The sequence below is a fragment of the Carettochelys insculpta genome, chromosome 23, assembly GCF_033958435.1.
Source record: "Carettochelys insculpta isolate YL-2023 chromosome 23, ASM3395843v1, whole genome shotgun sequence".
Classification (NCBI taxonomy): domain Eukaryota; kingdom Metazoa; phylum Chordata; order Testudines; family Carettochelyidae; genus Carettochelys; species Carettochelys insculpta.
In genome coordinates this window covers 22,397,821-22,415,185 of record NC_134159.1, presented here as the reverse complement: position 1 = coordinate 22,415,185, position 17,365 = coordinate 22,397,821, and the positions used below count along the sequence as shown (strand labels likewise).

The following is a 17,365-nucleotide window of genomic DNA, read 5'->3' as shown; positions in this document are numbered from 1 at the left end:
GCGCATATCGCGGTTTCAGCGAGATCTCGCGATACGTCCCGCCCCGCCCCGCCCCGCCGCCGCAGCAAGGATCTCGAGCTGCGTCTCGCGAGAATCGCCCTGGAGGCCGCCATGCCGAAGCCGCCCGCCCTCCGCCGCTTGGCGCCGGCCCGCTGGGCCCAGACTCCGCTGAAGCGCCTGGGCCGCGGCCGCCGGCAGGGAGCCCCGGCTCGCAAATGGCGGGAGCGGCCCGGCCGGGACGCGTGGCGGGAGTTCGCCGCCTCCTTCGCGCGCTCGGGGTTGCTGCCGGCGCCGGGCCCCAGCAGCGGGGAAGCGGCCCCGGCTGCGCGCAGCCTGGCCGCGGTGGAGGCCACGGAGGGCGCCGCGGTGCTGCTGCTGCCGCACGGCCAGGTGCGGGGGGGGGGCGGCCGCCGATGGGCCGTTGCCCGGGGTAGCTGGGATTGGGCGGGCGGGTCCCGGGGAGCCCCGGGACCGGGGAGAGGAACGTGCAGCCTCCCCCGCGCACCGCCCTCGGGAGGGCGTTACCGCTGCCTGTCTGGCAGCGCCCTGGTGCAGGGCCGGTCAGTGCCTCGGGCCGTGGCCCGCGAGCGCTCGTGCTCCGAAGCAGCTGTTAGTCTGTGAGGTGCCGCAGGGCTGCGGGTTGTTCTCGGACACGCCGAGTAACGCGGCCGCCTCGCTGATACTCCTCTCCCGTGGCTCCTGCTGCAGGCGCTGACGTTCACTGGGAAATGCCGCCTGACCTGCCTGCGTGGTGCGGTTCAGGTGTTTGGATTTACCATCGCTCAGGAGCAGCCGCCCTACGACCTCTTCTCCCCGCAGACCCACTGTGCGCTGACCATCGAAGCAGTTACTTACGAGGCAGCGGAGAAATCCAAGAAGGAGCTGAGGATATCAGCCAGGGCCGTGCTCCGAGCTCATCGTGTTCCACGGGGTACGCACGGGCCAAGCGATGCGTATTGGAGTCTTCTGTGTCGGGGTGTGAAGAGCCTGCCCTTAACCCGTTGGTTTTGGGCGATGCTGGGCAAGACAAGTGTCATTATTCTGAGTGCAGGCTGCAGCTGTGACCCGCAGGCGTCCTCGTGCCACGCTGTGCAGCAGCCTGTGTAAAATGAGTTAGGCTGGTCCATGTATATTTACATGTTTTCAACATCACCTCTGCTGCTGATGTTTTTTCTGAGTGTTTTTGTAGAGGCAAAGTACGATAACTTCCCAGCAGAATGAAATTTTGAGCAGTGACCATAATTAGTATTTGGTATAGACTACCAAATGCAGTAGCCAGGTTCCCATGGCTAGCAACCCTTAATGTCAGACTGGGTGATTTGCTAAAAGATGTGCTTTATTCAACCATAAGTTGTGTAGTTAGCAGGAATCATTGGCTGAAATTGTATGGCCTGTTTTATGTAAGAAGTCAGACTAGGTGATCATCCATAATTCACCTGGACTAAGGGAAAAGGTGTATTGGAACTTTGTGGTGCTGTGTTCTGTGCAGTCCAGTGAGGAACTATAGTTTTTTAAGCAGTCCAGATAGAGTGAGAGAGATGCTGAGTTCCTACATGTGAACACAATCATTTGATTTATAGCTGTACACTAAACGCATGCTCATTGGCAAACTCTCTAGATCAAGATTGCCTTTCTCAGTTGCTTTGACAAGGAAAGTGATTTAATGTTGTTTATTACCATACTTTAGAATACAAATATCCTTCCTCATTTTCCATGGAGGGCTGTAGTTTATTTCTTTAAGAACAAAACAAGAAAATAGTAATTAATGAGTTCTAATTCTGCACATCACTGACATCTTTGGCAAACCTCATCAAATGTTTGCTGCTTTTTCCACATTTGTCAAATGAGAATGATACCTCCCTCACTAATCGTGTGAAGGTCAGGTAGTATTTGGCTATCGTATCATTTTTGGATGTGGTCTTAACATTGAAATACAGCGTACAGCTAACTGTTGTCACTTTGCAGATGCTAGAATTAAACTGCTGAAAAGTGTTGCCCCTTTGTGTTCCTTGGTGCTGATGGAGGGTCTCGATACCTCAGTTACAAGATTTATTCTTAATCACCCAGAGTTCTCCCATATCTTCAGAATGAAGGTGAAGTGAGTTTTCCATTTGGTAACTTAATAGAAATGTTACATTTGTTCAAGCTTCTTTTATGGGACTTGTTTTAAGAGGAGAGATAGCTAAGTGGTTTGTGTATTGTTTCCAGAGCGCCTGGTTTCATGCTTCAGTTATGCCATTTTCGTTTGCCTGTCATGTGACGATCAGGTGTGCTACCATGTCTTTGAATTATAAGGCTGATTGTAGTGGTCTAGATACTGGAGATCTGGATGGCCGTGTGTACACTAGCCAAAAACTTGGAAATGGCCATGCAAATGGCCATTTCGAAGTTTACTAATGAAGCTCTGAAAGACATATTCAGCACCTCATTAGCATGCGGGCGGCTGTGGCACTTTGAAATTGATGTGGCTCACTGCTGCGCAGCTTGTCCAGACGGGGCTCCTTTTTGAAAGGACCCCAGCAACTTCAAAGTCCCCTATTCCTATCTGCTCATAGGAATAAGGGGACTTCGAAGTTGCTGGTGTCCTTTTGAAAAGGAGCTCTGTTGGGATGAGCCACACGGCGGTGAGCTGCATCAATTTCAAAGTGCTGCAGCTATCCACATGCTAATGAGGTGCTGAATATGTATTTCAGCGCTTCATTAGTAAACTTCGAACTGGCCATTTGCATGGCCATTTTGAAGTTTTTGTCTAGTGTAGAAGTAGCCAATATAATATTACCTAGGTCTCAAAAGTCTTTCATTGGTAGCGCTCTAGGCGCTTTATAAAGGCGGTCTCATTTCCCCATTTTAGACACATTTGTCTGGGCTATTTATAAGCTGCTGCTTGCTGTGGTAAGTACCGGTCAGAATGTCAGTGAAGACAAGACCTTGTCCCTATGCATTTCCTTCCTAAAACAGAGAAGACAATTAATGTGACTAGATTGTCCTAGGGTGGGACTGCTTTCCTGTCAAATAAAACAGTAGATGTTACTTTGTATGTGGTATTCACATATGAATTTGCTAGAACTTTTTTCTTTTGTCTACTTGGTGATCTCTAGAGACAAAAGAGTCCTTGCTTCGCACCAGAAGATGCAGCTCTAGCTGCTACTGGTATTGGGAAACGTGATCCTGAAAGTGGCCTGCTGTTATCTGAGAGTTCAGTTTTAGCAACTGAAGAGTTAATCCAAGCATGTTGTGGTGAGTATCTTAAATTGATGGGACAGAACATTAAAATTTGCAGTGATCTAAAGCATCGGTTCCCAGCCTTTTTCCAGATGGGGACCCATTTTGACAATTCAGGAGGACTTGGTGACCCAAGGCAATTCAAAAAAGGTGAGGAGTTGGGGCACCAGAGCCATAACTAGCTAATTTTGCTCCTGAGGTGAGAATATAAAAATTGCACCCGCTATGTTTGTATCTTCATAGCAGTTATTTCATAGAAAAAGGGAAAATACATAAAAATAAAACACTAGTTTTACTGCAGTTAATTATTACTTTATTTGTAGTTGATCTGAGTTATGGTGGGGGAAAGACCCTCAGCTGCAAATCACTCTCCCCACCACTCCCCCAGCTTAAACCCCCCTCTCAGAGGATGGAGGGGCTGGTGGGGAGTCACACACGAGGGCTGGGGTCACACTCACAGCCTGGGGGAGTCACACTCACATGGGGGCACTGGGAGGGTCACACTCAGAGGTTGGGGGACTGGGGGGTCACACGGGTTGAGGGGCTGGGATGATCACATTCAGAGGCTGGAGGGGCTGGGGGTTCACACTTGGGTTGAGGGGCTGGGATGATCACATTCAGAGGCTGGAGGGGCTAGGGGTTCACACTTGGGCTGGGGGGAGAGACCAACAAAAAATGAAAGCTGACAAATCAGCTACATAGAACAGAAGGGGGAAAGGGAGAGGGGGCAAAAATTACTTACTGCAAGAATCTGTTAAGTGGTTTGCCTGGGATGTCTATGATTATCAAAGTGTCAGAGAGGTAGCTGTGTTAGTCTGTACCTTCAAGAACAAGTAGAAGTCCTGTGGTGCCTTATAGACTAACCAAAGTTTTGAAACATAAGCTTTCCTGGGCAAAGACCTGCTTGAATATCAAAGGTATTTGTAATGCGTAATTGCTTCTCTATTGATAGAGAGACCTGCTGGATGTGGCAGTGTTAAGGAGCTGCAAATGCCTTTTTTTAAGATCACATGCAGCTCTGAGCTGCTGGCAACCTTTAACAAATCTAATGGCAACCCATGTTTGGGTCCCGACCCGTAGGCTGGGAATTCCTGATCTAAAGGGAGCAACAGAGAGAGCCATGCTTGTCTATATACTATGAAAACAAAAAAACAGTCCAGTAGCACTTTAAAGACTTAAAAAATCACCTAATAAATTATTTTGTTAGCCTTTAAGGTGCTACTGGACAGCTTTTTTGCTTTTAAAGGGAGCAAAAGCGACTTTGAGTTTGTCTTAAGTTCCTGCTTGTGAATTCAAGCCTTGGCAATAGTGAGAAGCTTGGGTCAAAACCTCTTCTAGTTATTGAAAGTCTTGGAGAGATTCTGACGCAAACAGAGTGTGAGCTAACTCATTTTATGTTCTTGGAGTGGGAGGAGGAAGCACTTACGTCGCTCATAAGGTTTTTTTTGCAGCCTTACTGATCTGCTACCAAAGCTAATATGCCTGCTTTTTATGGTGGTTTAGTTGGTGCATGGGAGAGGGTGGGAGTGATGAATTTTCTCCTTCAACTGCCCAAACATAATTTCTCATAGGTAAATAGAATTTTGCAAGGCCGGTTTTGTGCCCAGGTATTGGAGTCTGCTTTCTTACAAGTTTTTTTCATTTTTGTGTTTAGGAATATAAATATCCTTCTCCACTTTATGCAAAGCTATCTTTTTTTTCTGGTTCCCAAGTGGAAGTATAAGCCTGTGCTATACAAACTGCTCTGTCTGTAAAAAAACCTTTAGTTGTGAGTTTTTGCACACTTCTAGGGAGTAGGACACATCATTTTAATTATAATAATGACCCATTTCAGAGTATGTTTCATTTTCCAGAGGAAGATGATGGTTGCCCTGTCATTCTGGTGTGTGGCCCAAAAAGTATTGGAAAATCAACATTTAACAGATACCTCATTAACCTGTTGCTGAATAAGTGAGTTTTTATACTATAAAATGCAGATTTTCAAATCTCTTAAGAACTGAGCAATAAAAATAAATGGAATTATTTATAACTAATTGGATGTTTTTGAAAGTTAATTGCTTCATGTTATTAGCTGAATAGACTCTTTCAAAAAGTAAACTGCTCAACATTCTGTCGTAAATTGACTAAATATAGTTTCATGCATCAGAAAGTGAAATACAAAGAGGGAATATGACCCCAATTTACAGGGGAGAAGTTGAAGTAGAAAGATTTTAACTCTTCAAAAGACTTGTAAGTTTCATAGAGCTGGGAGTGGAATCCAGGTTTCCTGACTCTGTCCTGTGGTAAAAATTAGGGCTGTCAAAAGATTTTTAAAAAAGTAATCACAATCACAACTTTTAAATGCAATTAATCACAGCTTTAATTGTAGAATAACAATTTAAATTCATTATAAATATTTTGGATTTTTTTTCTATATTTTCAAATATTGATATCACTTACAACCCAGAATACCAAGTGTATAGTGCCCAATTTATTTAATTACAAATATTTATGCTCTATAAAAGATAAACAAAATAAATAGTATTTAACAGTGCAATTAAGAAGGTGTTTGTGATTAATTGCAATTTTAATCTAGTAAATTTTTTTATGTTAATCATGTATAAGATCTCCAATTAATCAATATTCCTAGTTTAAATACAAGGTCATTCATCTCCATAAGTGTTTTTTGGTCCATATATTCACCATCTGTCAGCTTCTTGTGTTTTGGCATTGATCCTCAGTCTCTCTGCTCAAGAGTGGAATGGTATTGGTCTGTTGCTGGTCCACATTGCGCACGTTACCCGGGGTTGTAGCTGGTTAAAGTTTGTCACTGCCTGACCATTACAGACCCTCAAATGAAGGGAGGAAGGAGAAAGCTAGTGGTCTTATTCAGTGTCTGAGTGTCCTACTGTGTTTAAGGCTGTCAGTCTTTTCCTGGTGTATTCTGAATAAAATAGTGTTATTTGTTTCTTTCAATATGCTAATATGCAGGGCCTCTTAAAATATATTTTTTTTTATTGTAGCCTGCCTTGTGTTGAATATATGGAATGTGATCTGGGACAGACAGAATTTACACCACCTGGCTGTGTGTCCTTAATTAATGTGTCAGAACCATGTCTTGGTATGTATTTTGCTATTTTCTCATCACTAGAAATAGGGTTTGTTTGGTTTTTTTGTTTTGTTGTTCATTAAAGGTACTATCTATGCAGGATTCTCACTCCTGTGTCTTAACAGAACCATATTACCTCTACTCAAAGTTCAAAAAACCTTGTAAGTGAAGGAGGCCTGCCAAACTTGTGGTAAGGAGCTAAGATCTGGGAGTGAAATCCTCCAAGTGATATCTCTAGGAAGTCAGAACTACAAGGCAAGTTACTCTCTTCTTGATTTTTACATATTTTATGCGAGTGGGTGGAGAGGATGATGTTAAGTATATGGTGTTGACCTGGAATATAGCTGAGTTGGGTTAGTTTTCCCTCTCTGCCACAGACTTCCTGTGGCACTGCCAGCAAATCATTTAATCTGGTTCAGTTCACTATCTCTGAAAGTGGGAATAATATTTGAATACCTAACTGAAGCTTTAGGGTAAGTTCATTAATGTTCTCGAGAGGTACAGAAAGTGGTGTGGGTCATGGAAGTATTTGTTTTTAAATGTAAAAGGCATTAGAACTTTCTGGGGCTTGTGCTTGAAACATAGGTTAAGCTTTTTATCTTCTCATCCTGTTTTAAAAATGTGACGTTCTTAGGCTTGCAATGAGAAAAAGAGAGACGAGTGATGTAAGTTTTGGAAAAATCATAAGTTGAAACCCTGCTAGTAGGTACAGCCTTGGGGCATCTCCAAAGAGCTTTGGTTCCCAGACACCATGTGGTGTGGTCATAGTCTGTTTACTTTTTGGATTTGCTGTATGCCTTGAGCTGTTCTGTTATAGAGAGGAAAAGAAAATGTGTTGACACTGTTAAATTCTATTGTCATTCCAATTCAGTGTTCCTGTTTTATTTTCTGCTCAAATACTGTTACCCTGCTCAAACGGTCTTTTAGAATAGTAATCTCAATTAATAAACTTGTGTGTTCAAGAATTGCATAGTTTCATACATTAATGTATTTTGTCAGGTTTCTGATACCCAGACATCAAGACTTTTGGCTATGTCTACACTACAGCAATCTGACAGCAGAAGTTACTGTTGGAAGATGTTTTTTGACAAAACTTCTGTTGACAGATCACTGCCACGCACGAAAGCAGATTGCTCTGTTGATCCACTGTATTGAGAGACAGCAGCTAGAGTGTCCAGCCCCGTGCTGTCAACAGAACAGCCAACTGGAAGCACAGGAGACTGGGCTGCCCAGTGACCTAGAAGCCCTGTCTGTCAACAGAGGGTCACCCGGCACATCCACACAGCTTTTTTGTCGACAGATTCTATCGAGAGAGGCTTTCTGCCATGGGGAGGAGAGGCAGAAGGCTGTCAACAGAAGTGCTGAGTTCTGTCGACAGAAAGCATTTTTAGTGTGGAATGCTGCATGGGTTTTGTTGACAAAACTCTCTAGTGTAAATGCAGCTGAAATGTTTTTGACTGTATACCCAGAGTTGAAAGGAAGTGGTCTACAGGGCAGAGGATGGGTTTGTTAGAGTAAATGGTGAGAATTTTAAAACATAGGCCTTTTATTTTTTAAAAAAATTGAATGACTGGGTGCAAACTGATGAATAACTTCTATCAGTATGCAAAGAGTTTGAGCCTGCATGCTTCAGGAATGGATTTTTGCTAACTCCTACTGATGGCTTTCTTCAGTACTGAAACTCCCAAGTATTTGTTGTTCATCTTTGGTGGCTTTTTCTTTTTCCCCTGCCCTCCTCAGGTCCACCATTCACTCATCAGCGAATGCCACATAAAATGGTGTACTATGGAGAAGCTAGTTGTGATCAGGACACTGAAAGATATATTGACACAGTAAAGTATGTGTTCAACTCCTACAAGAAAGAAGTGCCTTTGATCATCAATACAATGGGATGGGTGAAAGGTAAACCAGCATCTTTGGAGACACATTAAAAGATTAATGCTTTATCTAAACAGTATACATGCCATAATGCACATGTCTAAATTATTCTGACTGGGAAATATGACTAATTCTGTGTGAGTTTATCTGAAGTCTCTTAACAATCATTGAGGGACATTCCTGAGTCTTTAATAACTAAGGTTCAGATCTGCAAGCTACTTACTTGATGTGACTGCACTATCATTTGCAAACTCTGTTCTCTTCTTGCCCCTATTCCCAAAGGCGTTGGATTGCTGCTCCTGACTGACATCATTCGACTGCTGGCACCCAGTCACATAGTTCAGATCAGCGTGGAAGACTTTAAGGATATGCCTCACTTTACCCCAGAATATGTAAATCTTGCTGCTGGCCTCCATACCAAAGGCAGACTGCAGGGCAAGTGTAAGAGCATGGATGTGAGTGGAATGGAGGATTGGAAGCAGTATGAAGGGGAAAGCGACTTGTACACATCAACCCCAGGGCATAAACTGTTGTGCGTACAACCAGAATTCCCAGGAGCAGGGAATGCTGGTGAAGCGTAAGTACAAAAGCCACTGCTCCAGCCATGTGTTGTAGTGTTTTCTCTAGTTAAGTCTGCAGTTCAGCATGTCATTCCCAGTCACTAAACTGTAAATGCATAATGCAGAGCCCTCTGTGACATCACCTTTGCAGAGCCGCACTGTGTCTAGTCAGGTACGTGACACAGTCGTAGCTACATGGAGAAGAGATCTGATAGTAGATGACACTTTAATGTAGGGGAAAAGGGCATAACAAAATCGCATGGTGGGCGTAGACAAATTCAGGCAAGAAATCACCTTTCTAACCATGAGGGTAATTAATAGTTGTAACAACTTGCTTGCCTATGGATGTGATGGATTCATCATCATCCACATCTTCAAATTAAGATTAGAATCTCTAGCTTTCCTTAGCTTTGTACCGATCTCTCAGAAGTTACTTGGCATGGCTCTGGGGCATATATTTTTGCAGGAGTTTAGATGAGGTTGTTATAACAGTCTCTTTCGGTCTTAACCCTTTAAAATGGGTGGTTTTGGTTTTTTGTGTACTTTTTAATACTTTTTCGCAAATGTCGTTTAAAATTCTGGCATAGCTGTCAGTTTTTCATTAATTATTTTAATAATTCAGTTCTGAAAAATGACGACATTGAGAGCATGGCCAATTTTTTTCCCCAAAAAAGTCAATTTTTAAAAGCTATTTTTGGATGACAACATGTTTTCATAATCACTGTATTGTTCCAATCAGTTCATCAGAGAAATGCAAGGTTGAATGGTAGACTCGTGTACCTGGGACGATGCAGGCACTATGATTTACAGAGAACTCCAATTACAGCAGATATATAGCAGGTGAAACAAATAAAGCCCTTTGCTTTGCTGAAATTCTGCAGTAAGGGCACTACAAGCCTAAATTTGATGTAGTAAAGCTGCAGACAGGAGGAAGCTGTGCACCTTCTCAGTGTGATCTTTGACCACCATGGTTTAAGGACAAACTTGAATAGTTGATTGAATGCACTAGGTGCAGCCTTTCCGTGGTATTCCTCCCATCAGTTGATACCCATTTCTCTGCAATTGGGGATGTACAGGGTTGTGTGACTTGTTCTGCAGAAACTTTCATGAAAGAGTTGTTTAATAAAGCATGCATGGGGTCACTGGCTAAGACCACAATTTCTCCACCTGTTTTGCAATTGGCTAATGGAAAGTTCTCCTGGCTATCTGGATGTCAGAGGAGAGCCAGAATCTAAAAAGTGATTGTTGCCTAAATGAACAACCCTGTAACACCATTATGTAACTGAACTCTGGGACCCTCAGAATCATAGTGCTAATAAAACCTAGTGCTAAATAGGTTTGAACAACAGAAAATTAAAAATAAATTTTTCTAAAATACTGACTAACAAATAGCACACTGCAAAGTCTGAAAAATCTGAGAAAGTGCCTATATTTCAATTGGAATGTGACAGTTTTTTAACTCTGGGTGGTTTTTTTTGCTTATTTTTCTAGACGGGTCCATAGCGGTATCCTCCGGGATGTGGCAATCTTAGGTTATCTTGGCCAGCTGCAGCCTCTGGAAACGAGATCAGTACTTCCTTTGCACAGTCTGATTCCCTATCAGGTAATATACGCATTTGTTAAAAAAAACAAAAAAAAAACCCAAGCAGTCCTGTAATACCTGAAAGACTAACCAGTGTATTTGTCAGGTAATGAACTTCCATGGGTAAGACTCACTTCCACTACCCTGCTACTTCCACTGTATGCATTTGTGAAAGAATTGAAGGTGGCAGTGTGATGACTAGGTTTAGATGACTGATTGTTAATAATGTAGATGACTATATTCGAAATGTTTTACAAAACTGTCAGCAAAAAGACCCCGTCCCAATATTCAAAACAGTAACCCACTGGTAAAATGTCTTCCTCAGATGAAAATGTATGCCAGCAGTATTTTCTTAATACATGTATAGCAGGTATTTTATTTGTCTCCGTCAGCTCTTCACTGTGATCATAGTGGTGTATTGTCACTAATGTAAATAGTGCATGGCAGGTTTCACACTTGTGTAAAGTTGTCTACAACATTGCGTAAAGTTGTCTACAACATTGCGTAAAGTTGTGGTGATAAAAATAATTAAAAGTATGTGTTTGTTGCAATTCAGAACTAAATTCAAATTGAACTAATGATCCAGGGCTTATTTCCTAGGTACCTTTCAATTCTGTTGCTCTCAGGGTGATTCACACTGATGTTGTTCCTACACACATCATGTATTCAGTAAATGCCAGCTGGGTCGGTCTCTGCAGGATATTGGATGAAGTCAGATGTCAGACTGATGGGCCTATCTTGCTTACACAGACACCAGTCTGTGATTGCTTGGGCTTTGGTGAGTGAATCCTGGGCAGACTTCAGCATAGCCTAAACTAAATTACCATTTCTAATCATACATTACATGAAACACCAGCATTTTAATCACTCTTTCAAATATGACTTGAAAAATTGGAGTCAGGTAAAAGAATAAATATCTGCTGCTGCTCTGCAGGTTTGGTGTTCAATTATAATCTTTGTTTATGAGCCTTTTCTTGTATAGTGACTGGTGGCGGTAGCTAGAGTTCAGGTTGCAGAACAGTTCCCATACAGTTTGCTCTTTGTGTTTTATTCATAACTTGATAAATTACTTGCCTTTGGGTTCAGAGTTTTTAAGATCAACTTCCTGAAGTTGTCCTTGAAATTCATTTGGCTGTCTCAACCTGAGTGAAGTAGAGAAAAGCTACAGCCAAAAGTGCCCTGAAGTCTGAGTTTTACCATGAGCACCCATCTCTACTTAATTTGAAAAAAGTCTGGTTTTGATGCAAGAATTCTCTTTCTAAGTTAGAAGTGTAGAGGGTTCCCTCAAGCTCTGCAGGAGCATAGCCACAAAAAAAAATAATTTTGGAGTGGGGAGGTGGGAAGTGGAACAGCTGAAGCAATGTTAAAATCACACAGGGAAAATCAGTTCAGAAGTACGGAGTTGGTGTCCCCTGCAACTTTAACTTGACTGTGTTGTGCATCTATTCTTACTTCTCTCTCCTAAAAAAAGTTTTGTTTAATATGCATTTAATGACAGATATTTTTGTTACTAACCAGAGCACTATGTGTTGCTCTTGGACTCTAAATATATTTGCATTGCCTCTAATGACTTTTAGCTATGCAGCTTACACATTGCATTAATGTGAGTTTGCACTTGTGTTTTGAAACACACAACAGTTTTTCTTGCAAATCTGAAGATCCTGTTGCTGCTGCTACAAAGAATTAACCCATAGTTGACTTCTGTTGTATTTGGGCCTTTCATGGTGAAAAAGGGATGGAGAGCAGGAGAGACAAACCAGGGGTAGCAGAAGAATCCTATTTCAGACTCTTGTCTTCTAGCGTGATTCCTAGTAAAACGTAAGATTCTGTAAGAAATGACCAAGCCGTGCAAAGAATTTCAGCTATGCAGTGATTGAAGTCCTCTGAAATACTGTAGGATGCAAAAAAACTGAATTGTAAATCTATTTTAAAGGCATTATCCGAGGGGTTGACATGGAGAGGAAGCTATACCACATTCTGACCCCAGTACCTCCAGAAAACCTAAGGCTTGTAAACTGTCTGCTGTTGGGAAATATCGCCATTCCAGATTGTGTCTTTACAAACCAGGTAAGGGTGACTTCTGAAAACTTTCAGACAGCTTCTCCCTACACTGAAGGGTGGCATGTATTTTAATTAGAAAGTATACATTCTATTTCTTATTTAATTAGGTTTGTTAAGGCATACGTGAGCTGGGAAGGTTTGTGGGTATTAGCTGTGGTTTAGGGCTCCCAAGACAGGAACATTTGGTATTAAGAATGTAATCTAGTTAAATGTTATAAACCAATTACGTGGAGATTCCTATTTTCAGTATGAAAGTTATGTTTAAAAATCTTGTGTTGCAGTGCAGGACCCTCAGATGCCCAGTGGCAAATCACTAAATTCTGTCACCCTGCATAAATGAAGCAGAACAAAACAGTGTTCAGGCGGTCAGTGTCTTTCATATTTGTCTTTGTGTGTTTCAGCAGGGAACCGAAGGGGAGATCCCCTATGTGACATCTGAATACAATTATGACATCTTGGGAGCTGGGAAGTTGAAAATGAAGAAGCACCTCAAGAGAAGAGAACACAGTAGATCATAAGCTCCATTTAAAGCCTTGTGAGAATGAATTACAGGGCATGTCTCATAATAAGGGGCCAGGGAGCTTCCCGGAGAACTTGGAACATTCTTGGAACCAGCAAAGGCCACAGAACTGTGCGAGGAAGTGCAGTTAGCATCCAGTGCAAACTGCATAGTGCTTACCTGCCAACCTTGTTTTATATCTCTCATGTACCTTCATGTTTTATAGTAAATGTCTATGAAAAACTTCAGTTTGTTTCTCTTTCAAATCCTTTTTTGACCCTAGTGTAGCTGGGGTCACTCTGTCCTAGTCACCCTGAAAGTGATGTACTCTGAGCAAATGTCTTCATTGTGCAGTGAACCCCAGGAAGGGGATCCCATGGAAAAGTATTTGTTCATTTCTGTTTAATTCCAGGGTATTGATAACATCGGTCTCTGCCCCCTCCCAGCCTTCTGCCCCTCTACTCTCTGATTTGCTCACCTTTATCTTTTTTTTTTCCTGATTTGTCCACCTTGATTACTGTTTTTGGTTCTCTGTGCCTTAACTATTGAGTCTGTTCTGGTATGGCTATGGTCTGAAGAAGTGGGTCTGTCCCACAAAAGCTCACATGATAAATTATTTTGTTAGTCTTTAAAGTGCTACTGGACTGTTTTTTTTGTGTTGATAGTATATAGACTAGCATGGCTCCCTCTCTGTTACTCTTTGTAAGTTAGTGGAATCCCAACCATCTGAGGTTTGATTTTGGAGTCTGCGGTGACTTGTGTCCATGGATTGATCCTGATTTCATGTCTTTTATTCAGTTGGGTCATTTCTGTACAAAACGCAGTGACATCTTGTAAATATTTCTGCAGCTTTTCAAGGTATGTAACTTTCCAGATAGTGCCACTAGAGGGAGTCAGGTCACATGTTGTGGCCTTGATTGTCATTGCCAAAGCTATATTTGATTGAGATGGCACATTGGGGTGGGTACCATAAAAACCAAGAATGGGGGTAGGAAGTGACAATAGACTTTGTCTAAGCTTGCTAAAAGCATAGGCAGATAGTGTCTACAATCCACTGTAACTCCAGGATAAAGCTGGAGCTATTTGGTTGGCAATAGACCGTATCAAGAGACTTACGGCCTCTAAAATACTTGTTTTAATTACAACATTTATCCTGCTTCCTTCTGCCTTTTGGATTTTGGAGCCATGTTTGGGGAGAGATTAGACTCGTACATGGTCTAGCTGCCTGCATTTTTCGAAATCCACTCTGGGGTTGTGGGAGGCTAAAATGCTAAGGAACATACACTGGTGGAGTATGTGTGCCACTAGCAGTCTCAAAGTACTTTCCTCTGAGAACTGCCAGACTCTGCAGTTAGTGGAATATGATGTGATTTGGCGATAGAGTGAGTATTCCATCATCCCCAGTTTGGGGAGCTAGTTCTTTCACGTTGTTGTATGAAAGTTGGGTTATGGTACGTTTGCTGGCTGATAGTTTCTTATCTCAGTTTGGAGTCAGAAATAGTGTCTAAGGAACATCTTTGGGGAATGCGCTCTTAATTTTTCTGTGCTAAAATATCATATATGGGTTTTGATTGGAGTTTCTCAAAGGATGCTGAACACAGGTTGGCCCTATCTACGCTTGCAGTTAAGCTATTTTATGATTGGGTTTAAATCTGTTTGCAATAACCGTAAACTCCGCAGTGCACTTCTAATTCCTGAGTGAGCATTTGGGAGGCTTGGAGGAAATAGCAGCAGACTGACCCTGATGACTGAAGAGATGCCTTCTAGTCTTTTGTGATGTCAGTGAGACACAGTTGCCTTCATGAGATGCAGACTCTGGAATCTTTGGGACTTGTATCCTATTTGCAAACGTCTTAACTCAGCTCGCTCTTATGCTCTGCAAGGAGGAAGGCTGCAGGGTTGTTCTGAGTTTCAGGTTATTGGGCTGTGATAACAAAGCTTTGCATAACCCACCAAATCCCAAGAAGTGCTTTAATCTAGTTCTTGAAGAAATTTGTGTGCCAGTAACACTTCAGAAGCATGTGTGTTCCCACAAATAAAATAGGGATGGATTTTTTTTTTTTTTAATTGGAAAAAATTGATGTAAAGAGGGACTGGGACAATCTGCTGCATTGCTGCCTCTTAAAGAGTTAAAGCTTTAACTTAATCCAGTCTTAATTCTCCTCATGTGGCTGGGGCTGGCAGCACAGGAAAGACTTGGCTGACAAACTAGCTTGAACAGTGGCTAAAATAAATATGGGGGCCATCTGTGCAGCCAGGGGAAAAAATACCTCTTGTGAATCACAGGGCCTCCTCAGACAGACCCTGCCAAGTTAGGGGTATATCCAGGGCTTGCTAGCGAAGTAGGGCCAGGTGGAGGAAGCAGAAGGGAAACAAACTTGCAGTTGTGAAAGGGACGTCTGCTCTACGTCTGTGATGTCAGAGCTGTGAATGAGCCTCATGTCTGAATGGAGGAGGGTGGAACAAGGGACACTGCTGCTTCTCTGCCTATCAGCTGCTGGGTTGCTGTGGCAACTCACCCTGCTGCTGTTGTGATGCTTAGTGACCTGTGGTTTGTTTTTCTAAGGGACAGAGGCTCTGGTTCAGTTGAGGGTGAAAATATTGGGGTGGGGGGGACAGATGTTGCAGAGCTGCCAAATCTGCTTCTTCCCCCCCACCCACCATCTGGCAAGTGACACAAGGCCGTGTGGTCTGGAGGTTGGTGGGGCTGAATTGCAGAGGGGGGAGGAGACGGGTGAGGGAAGGGGCGTTACAATTGCCAGAGAAGGGAAATGAGTAAACCCAAATGGGAAGGCAAGTGAAGTGTGCAGCTCTGAGAAGCCAACACTAGACTATACAGCACCCAGGGGGTTTGAGGACTGGGAAGAAACGAACGGGAAGAGGCCAACCACGTGTTGCTTTTCATGTCCATGCAGCAGCTCAAGGAAGAGCTCTCTTCAGAGTGGGCTTTGGAGGAGAGCAGTGGCGTGAAGTCCTTCCTGCAGTGAGCAGATCCCTGAACAGCCCTCTGGGGATCCGCTCTACTTCCAGGAGTGTCTTGTGTGCAGTCATCCTTTGTATTAGCTGGGATCCTTTCCCCTGCAGGGGCTGTGTACTGTGTGCAGCCAGGCGCCCCTGCTTCCCCGCCACATACTGGAGACAATGAATTCGGTCGTGACCAAGCCTGGTCCCCCACCAAGGAGCTGGCTCAATCTGCGCCTGGGGACAAGTGAGTAAATTCTCTTGTGCACTGAGAACCAGCACTCCATGTATGCTCTGCTGAGCAGCACAGGTAATGTTCAGCAGGGGACAGATGTGAACTAGTCAGCTGGTGTCTGCTTTCTAACAGGTTCTAATAGCTTAGTTGGTATCTCACGAGTGTTTTGCTCCAAAGGTATGCATGTTAGTCCGCATGGTAATAAGTGAATGGGGTAGGAGCTGAGAGCTTTGCAGGGCGCCAGAGGACTACTAGAGGGAGTTAGCAGCAAATTACTGATGCAAGATGGTCTGGCTGTGAGTCACAGAGAATGTTTCCTGTGGGAAGGAAGGAGTGCAGCAGGACAGCTGGCTTTCTTGCCTTCTCAGGGCGAGAACAAAGCAAGCTCTTACTGTTGATGCTTAGACAGGCTCTGCCTCTTCAATTTGTGGCCCAATACTGGCCAGTGGAAGAACTGATCCCCAACCTCCACAGTGAACGGCCCCATGTCCCCATGCCAAGGGAAACCCATACAAAAGAAAAAGGGAGGGGAGCTGTGAGAATTGGGGGCCTTTGTGATACATGTCTGTCAAACATTTCTCTTGGCTCGCCTTGCACTGCCTCAGGAGCTGCAGTGCTTGAGGGAGAACTGGGCCTTTCCCTGCAGGGCTACAAGCAAAATGGTGGCCCCCATGAAAAGGTTGCGACTGGTGCATTGCTTTCACTGATGATGTATCTTGCTGGACAAGTCTTGTTCCTTGCATGGGTGGCAGTTGCTTGTGGCTTAAGCAGGTCAGTAACTTTGACGCTTTTTGGATTCAGGACAGTGATGGTGATTCAGGGATAACTGAATAGGACCATGGTGATTAGCTGACAAGCTCTTTTGGTGTTCTGATGGCGTGGTTAGTTCTACCTGTGCATACTCTGTGCTGGTTTGTTGTGTGTGTAAAAGTTCTAGGAAAGCATACACTGGAGCAAGTGGCCTTCTGCTCAGTTAAGTGTGTGGGAGGCAAAGCCAGCTTCAGTGTGCTTGGACTTTTACAAAACCATCATCATCAACAACCACGGGCTCAGCGCCCACTGGTGTCCAAGGCCTCCTTCACCATTTCTTTCCAGCTCTCCCTTTCCAGTGCAGACAGGCTTAGTTCCTGTAAACTAGCTCTGCAGCAATCCCCTATATCATCTGCCCATTCTCTGTCAGGTCTGCCTCTCCTATAGGAACTGTCCATTATGCTGAATACCAGCATCTTGATATTTCATTCATTGTTCATTCTGCAGATATGCCAGCATAGCTGTAACT

The 17,365-nt window shown here is 43.5% G+C and overlaps 1 protein-coding gene across 7 annotated transcripts; it reads left to right on the top strand.

The window, feature by feature from the left end:
* Positions 1–105: 105 nt before the first annotated feature.
* Positions 106–13,138, top strand: NOL9 (nucleolar protein 9). 7 transcript variants are annotated; one of them, XM_074975789.1, is made up of 12 exons: positions 106–390; positions 820–931; positions 1,966–2,093; positions 3,099–3,237; positions 5,076–5,172; positions 6,225–6,322; positions 8,051–8,212; positions 8,471–8,765; positions 10,240–10,351; positions 10,931–11,108; positions 12,264–12,397; positions 12,793–13,138. In XM_074975789.1, exons 1-12 carry the CDS (start codon positions 112–114, stop codon positions 12,907–12,909), a joined length of 1,851 nt encoding a protein of 616 aa, XP_074831890.1. In that variant the 5' UTR covers positions 106–111; the 3' UTR covers positions 12,910–13,138. The 7 variants fall into 7 exon arrangements, 5 of the variants coding, with proteins under 5 accessions (XP_074831890.1, XP_074831889.1, XP_074831888.1 ...); XM_074975788.1 differs by having other exon boundaries at positions 820–1,000; XM_074975787.1 differs by having other exon boundaries at positions 709–931.
* Positions 13,139–17,365: the final 4,227 nt, after the last annotated feature.